A 7,590-nucleotide genomic window follows, 5' to 3' on the forward strand; every position below is an offset into this window, starting at 1 on the left:
GCCCCAAACACCTTTAGTCCCACTGGAGAAAAATCAGTGCAGACTGTCTACAACCCCTGAGCAACATCAAGAAACCAACAACCCAGAGTTACCATCTCCAACAGCAAGAAGACTCGTTTTTGACTGAGGATGAGAAGATTGACTGGTCGTCTGTCTCAGGGTGAGCTCCACCTTCACCCTGTATTCAGATTGTACCACAGTCAACAAGTTTATCCACATAAATGTCATGCAGAGTGATTTAGTGGTTTCATAGAAATCTGTGTAACATAATGTAACATCACAAATCTTGTTTTGTTTTTTTATCTGAAGGAACAAAACATCTTTAATCAAACATAAGGATGACCAGATGAAACAATGGATCCCCCAAAGATCTTCACTTCTGACAACAGAAATATTTTTCCAGCTAATAACCAAACTGCATCTGAGAAGTGAAACCACTCTCATGACTCCAGATAAAAACAAATATTGTATATAGGCTCTATGATCGTGTTTTTATGTTTGTATTTCCTGTAAAATTTATGAACTGTATTTTAACTTTCTCCGTGTATATATTTATGTGTCTTCTTGTACTTTTCCTTTGTCTTAATGTCTTTTATAAAACACTTCAAAATGACCTTGCTGTTCTCACAGTCCAGTCTCTTTACTTCATTTCCTGTGGAGTCTGAGTATTTTGTGCACAATATATGACTCTTATAAAACCTACAAAACAAAAACAATTATGACTATATTCACTATACTCAAGACACCACAAAACACAATGAAAGGTAAGACATTTTTATTCGATTTTTATTGATCAGATCATCAGCATCATCATACATTGATTTATTTTCAGATGAAATTGCACAATTTGGCCACTAGAGGTCGCTGCATATTCAGATTTACTGAGAGGTGTTATAGCGTCAGTGAAGGAACTCAACAGTTTACAGAGTTATCAACAACATGAAGTCACTGTCACCTGTCATCTATCAACGAGGTTTTACAGTCATTTTGTATGTGTTATATTATTGAGGTCATGAGTGTATTGGTAGTCTACACTAGACAAACGAAAGTGAAAGTGACATTCCCATTGTCCAATCGTGTAAGCGGATCACTTGCATTGAACGCCGTTGATTGGATGTTCCAGCCTCACTTGCTATTTCAAACGGTAGCGCGGGTAATAACAGCATACTGAGCTTCACCTGTGGAGAACAGCAACTACCAGCGCCTCTTCTCCAGAAACATGTCGAGCGGTGCAGGTCTACATGTGATTCTTCTGCTTGGCGGGGGCCTTCTTGCAAAATGTGAGATATGCGTTAAATGTTATGTTTTATTTTGATGGTTAAACGTGCTTAACCTGATGCCTTGACTCAGTGCAAGGGGCAAATGCAATGTATACTGAAATATCTATGTAAATCTGAATGTCATTACTATATTATATAGAAACAATGTTAATATGTTGTTTTATTAATCTTGCACGTGTAAATTCAAATATAATCATATGTGTTAAACCAGCACTACAGCTGTTTTTAATTAATGGGTTTTTATGTTCTGCACATACATCTTCATCTATCACATGGTGAGTTACTGCGTGTGAAAGACAATCAATTGCAAACACACAGTGTTGCATCTGTTGTATTTTTATTTCCTCATTGCAGGTCTAACAGCTGTGATACAGACACAGCAGACTGTGGTGGCTGCAGTGGGAGGAGACGCTCGTCTCAGCTGTCAGCTGCTACAACCTAAAGAAGTTCATCAGGTCACATGGCAGAAAGTTTTACCTGAGGGGAAGAAGATCGTCGCCACGTACAGTGAACACTTTGGCTCCATAGTGACTCCTGACTTTAAAGATAAAGTGGAGATAATAGATGCTGGACTGCAGAGCTGCTCCATAGTCATCATGGACGTCACGGAGCAGGATGGAGGCTGCTATCTCTGCTTGTTTAACTCCTTCCCTGACGGAGCTCTCACTGGTAAAACCTGCCTCCAACTCTATGGTAAGAAGCTGAGCAACAGGATCAGACAGAAGCTCATGTCTGTAGCAGCTCAAGTCATGTGATGTTTGTTCAATGTCTTTTCTCTGCAGAGCTGCATGAACCCATTCTACATGTCAGAGAATCAAACTCCTCTGAAGAGTCAGTTGTGTCCTGCTCGGCCACAGGACGACCTGCTCCAACAGTCACACTGAATGTCTCACAGCCACACCTCCACCTCTCACACTACAACACTGTCACTGTCAACAACAACAACGGTACAGTCACTGTCAGCACTACAGCTGTGCTGTCAGGTTTCCCTGACAACGATACACAGGTGGAATGTGCAGCACGAGTCCTCTCTGTTCACAAAGAGGTGATGATGAAGATTCCTGAGGTCAAACAGACGTCTGCTGATGGTGAGAGACAAGTTCAGAGACACAGAGACACAGACTGATGATCACTTTATGACTCTGATGTTTGTTTCTCCTCCAGGTTTTGATGAGGAATCAGCATCTGATCACAGAGGCTTCAGTAAGTTCATGTTCAGATGGTCTCAGGTCAGTTGTTGCTTCACAGTTGGTGAATGAATGGATATCAACAATTCTTCCTCTTTTTCTCAAAGGTGCGACCTGGATTGTGTTGGTGGTGTTCGGTTGTGTTGCTGCTGCTGTTTTCTTCACTGTCCTGCTTAAACACATTCATAAGAACAGGTACAGGTCTTTAAACCAGTGTAACTGTGTCTGAGTCACAGTTACAGATTTACTGATGCTGAGAAGCTCCACAGTGTTTGCTCGGCTCTGACTTTCTTTAATCCTTCAGTCCATCAAGGCCCTGCTGAGGAGAACAAGACGCCACAAAAAACAACAACAGATTCTGATGAGTAAGACATTTTCATTCATTAACATTCAACACTATACAGAAAACTTTGCCATGTTATTGTCAATCTTCACTTGTGCAGTTGCACACTTGGTTTGATGTTTTCACATTTTCTGACTTCCAATTCTTAATCTATATTGACTGAGAAATGAAACAATGTGACAAATGAGAACTTGTTTTTATTCTCAGGCTCCAAACATGTTTAGTCCCACTGGAGAACAATCCGTACAGACTGTCAACAAGTCCTGAGGAAAATGAAGAAACCAACAACCCAGAGTTACCATCTCCAACAGCAAGAAGACTCGATTTTGACTGAGGATGAGAAGATTGACTGGTCGTCTGTCTCAGGGTGAGCTCCACCTTCACCCACTGATAAGCGTAGATACAACTAATAATATGGAGCTGACAAACCTTTTATCAGAGCTTATCTTCAACTGAAATTGCTCAGTATGGCCACTGGCAGTCGCTGCATATTCAGATTGTACCACAGTCAGCAAGTTTATCCACAGCAATGTCGAACACTAGTAATTTAGCGGTTTCATAGAAATTTGTGTAACATATTGTAACATCACAAGTCTTGGTTTTTGTTTTTTTGTTTTATCTGAAGGAACAAAACAACTTAAATCAAGCATTAGGATGACCAGATGAAACAATGGATCCCCCAAAGACCATTTATTATTATTCTATTTTATATTCATTTTTAGTTTAGTTTATCCTGTTTTATTATTTTATTGTTTTATTTCAATATTTTAGTCATTATTTATGGTCTATTTTATACATTCTATTTTTTTATTCCTTCAGTTTGAGCTTCTATACCTTTTATCTTATTTTACAGTTTTAGCCCCTTGGTTTTCCAGTGTTTCCTCCTGGGGGCCTACCACACCGGGAGTTGTTTCTGGTCCACTGATGGGGGTGCTGTCCCGTGGACGGCCCTGGCCCGGATGGCTAGAGAGCTCTACACCTTGGTGTGGAGCCTCCTGTCTGCCTGGGCTGGGGTAGTCCCTGTGTCGGCGCCCCTGCAGTCATGGACCATGATTCCTCTCGGTGTGCGTGGCCCCCAAAGGTAGCTTCTTCCTCACCTCAGATCTCGGTGCCCAGCCATGTCTCCTCAGCGACAGATAGTGTACAGTATGTGTGTGGGTTTGTGTGTGTGGGTATGTATGTCCGTATGTCTATGTATGTGCGTGAGTGTGCGTGTAATTGTGTATCTGTGTGTATATTTGTGGGGGTGGGAGGTTTGGGGTTTTCATGGTGTTTTGTATTGTTTTGTTTTGTTTTGATCCTCTGTGAGGCACTTTGTGTTATAATGTATGAAAAGTGCCATATAAATAAAGTTGATTTGATTTGATTTGATCTCTGACAACAAAAACACTTGAACCAGTGAACAACCAAACAGCATCATAGAAGTGAAGACTCTGTTCTATAGTAATCTCATGACTCCAGATAAAAAATAAGATTGTATATAGGCTCTATGATCATGTTTTTATGTTTGTATTTCCCATCAAATGTACGAACTGTCTTGTTAACTTTCTTCATGTACTGTATATATTTATGTGTTTTTTTACTTCCTTTGTCTTTTATAAAATATTTTAAAATGACCTTGCTGCTCTCACAGTTTTCTTTACTTCATTTCCTGTGGAGTCTGGGTATTTTGTACACAACTATGAATCTTATACAACCTACAAAACAAAAACAGTTATGTCTGTGACTATATTCATCTTTAAATACGGAATTCAGTTGTTTATTCATCCCAAACCTTTATGTGTGATGTTCTTTAACTTTGTATTAATTTATAGCCTACAAGTGTTCCGCTTTAGTAGTTGACAAAAGTAAAAATGACTTGTGAGATCAAAGTACTTTTCTCACTGAATGGTGGAAGGGAATCGCTCCACTACGCGCTGTGGATGATGGGAGATGTAGGCGTCATGCACTTAAACAGATCTATTATACTTGACAAGTTAGTGATTACCTTATTTTACTTCTGTAGTCACCTGTTTGTTGTGGACCAGCTTTTCTGCATAGTTGTGCTACAGGTTGACTCTGTTGTATTGACTGGTGCGCGCGCAGCTGTTAATGATTGATAAAGGTTTGAATTTTCTGGCGCATCATAGTCAACAACATGTCGAACGCTGCGGGTCTACGACTCTTCCTTGTATTGGGTCTTTTTCCAAAAGGTGAGACAGAAGAGATCCTTCTTGTTTGTTTTTAATGTATACTTTATCCACAATTCAAACCGTATTGCATTAGCAACATGGAAATATATTAGACGTAGAAATATTGAATTGGCACATGACTACGATTTGAAATGACACATGTTGACGTATGTGTCCTGCCCAACCGAGCATGCCTGTTTCACTAAACATATATAAAATGAATTGAACCGTATTCTCTCGTTGCAGGTCTAACAGCAGTGATACAGACACAGCAGACTGTGGTGGCTGCAGTGGGAGAAGACGCTCGTCTCAGCTGTCAGCTGCTACAACCTAAAGAAGTTCATCAGGTCACATGGCAGAAAATCTTTCCTGAGGGGAACAAGGACGTCGCCACCTACAGTGAACACTTTGGTCCCATAGTGATTCCTGACTTTAAAGGTAAAGTGAAGATAATAGATGCTGGACTGCAGAGCTGCTCCATAGTCATCAGGGACGTCAGGGAGCAGGATGGAGGCTGCTATCTCTGCTTGTTTAACTCCTTCCCTGACGGAGCTCTCACTGGTAAAACCTGCCTCCAACTCTATGGTAAGAAGCTGAGCAACAGGATCAGACAGAAGCTCATGTCTGTAGCAGCTCAAGTCATGTGATGTTTGTTCAATGTCTTTTCTCTGCAGAGCTGCATGAACCCATTCTACATGTCAGAGAATCAAACTCCTCTGAAGAGTCAGTTGTGTCCTGCTCGGCCACAGGACGACCTGCTCCAACAGTCACACTGAATGTCTCACAGCCACACCTCCACCTCTCACACCACAACACTGTCACTGTCAACAACAACGGTACAGTCACTGTCAACACTACAGCTGTGCTGTCAGGTTTCCCTGACAACAGTTCTCAGGTGGGATGTGCAGCAGGAGTCCTCTCTGTTCACAAAGAGGTGTTGATGATGATTCCTGAGGTCAAACAGACGTCTGCTGATGGTGAGAGACAAGTTCAGAGACACAGAGACACAGACTGATGATCACTTTATGACTCTGATGTTTGTTTCTCCTCCAGGTTTTGATCAGGAATCAGCATCTGATCACAGAGGCTTCAGTAAGTTCATGTTCAGATGGTCTCAGGTCAGTTGTTGCTTCAGAGCTGCTGAATGAATGAATATCAACACTCTTTCTATTCCTCAAAGATGGCACTTCGATTGGGTTTGTGGCCCTTGCTTGTGCTGCTGCTGCTTTGATCGCTGTCCTGTTTGCAAAGAGTCGTAGGAGGTAGGTCTTCAAACACCCGCATCAGTCTAGTCAATATGTTTTCATAAGTGTGTTCACATGGTGAAAGAATTATTTGTGTTAATTATATGTGTGTTTTTTGTTCATCTCTTCAGCTCATGATTGAATCATACTTATCTTGTTATTTAGCAGTTTCTGGATTGTTAGATACTGTAGTAGGCTATGTGTGCTATAATGAAACATTACAGTCTTGTTTTTTTGTTTAGTTTTTTTATCTGAAGGATCAAAAGGAGGACGCCACCACTGTGAAAAGGAGGAAAGCCTGAAACCACCACCACTGACAGTAACAGACAGTAGCAGATTTGCATAAATGTACATATAGTATAGACTGTTTTGTTTTTCGAATTAATTGGACAGACAGTTATTATTTTCTATTTTTGAATGATTATATGTTTGTTTTTTTTACATTCTTAGTTCTTAGTTTTGTTTCTCAGAACTTTGATTGTTCTTGTACATAATGTCGGCTATATGTGAACAATGGATGTAAGGGATGTGTTATTTTGACAAATAATGTTGCTGTTGCTGTTGTTGTTTTTATGTTGAATAAAACAGCGTTCAAAAATGCAGAGAGATAATTTAATATCTTTAACAGAAACACCTTGCAGCTGTAGCCACTCCCCCTCACTGATCATCACTGCACAGGTAAACTCAGGTGTTTGGATGCAGCCTGTTGCAACGACAGCGTCAAAACGTCACTACTCAAGGACATAATTTTATCAAACGAGATGTGTTTCCAGCAGCAGTTGCACAACATGGCCACTAGATGTCTCTGCTGCACCAGGTTTCATGTGTAGAGAGGGTTCAGGGGGCGGTCTGGGGAATGACGCCCCTGTTAGGAACTAATTTTCTCGGGTTGTAGTTGAATGTATGAACCATGGATCTTCGTGTCCCACTTTCACATTACCTGCTGCACGGGGAGCATCTCTAATCCGTGGAGTCAGCTTTTCCCTCTGTGGACTGTCCGTATAGGTAAGTGTGATGTCCGTTTTTTGCGGTTGTTTGCTTGTTTTCTATCATGGAAAAAGTCTTAACTGCATTTAATTGCATTGCAAACAGCATTGAAAAAACGTAATTCTAGTAGTTTTTAGTTTTCAGTCACTTATTTGCACATTTAGATGTCTTAAAACGAAAGAAAGAAAAAGGCTCGCACACCGCAGGGCTCCTAAATGCAGTCCATTTATTATCAGGAACGATGTAACGTTTCGAGCAAAAGCTCTTCGTCAGACCACATTTAGATGTCTACAGCCAGTATTTAAGACGATGCCAGTCTATTTAGTGGACATGGAATGTGTTTTTAAAAAGATTGTATTCATTGTAGTTATGTAGATT

The 7,590-nt window shown here is 40.6% G+C and overlaps 1 protein-coding gene across 1 annotated transcript in view; it reads left to right on the plus strand.

Moving 5' to 3' along the window:
• Nucleotides 1–6,011, plus strand: part of LOC146990795 (OX-2 membrane glycoprotein-like) — a 28,353-nt gene extending 22,342 nt beyond the window's left edge. Inside the window, exons 2-4 of the mRNA XM_085799348.1 lie at nt 1,635–1,973; nt 2,063–2,263; nt 5,854–6,011. Of these exons, the coding sequence (XP_085655474.1) occupies nt 1,635–1,973; nt 2,063–2,263; nt 5,854–5,996 (683 nt within the window). The 3' untranslated portion in view covers nt 5,997–6,011. The remainder of the gene's footprint in view (nt 1–1,634; nt 1,974–2,062; nt 2,264–5,853) is intronic.
• Nucleotides 6,012–7,590: the final 1,579 nt, after the last annotated feature.

The sequence above is a fragment of the Trachurus japonicus genome, chromosome 2 (assembly GCF_045865225.1).
Source record: "Trachurus japonicus isolate A0001 chromosome 2, Traja_1.0".
Classification (NCBI taxonomy): domain Eukaryota; kingdom Metazoa; phylum Chordata; class Actinopteri; order Carangiformes; family Carangidae; genus Trachurus; species Trachurus japonicus.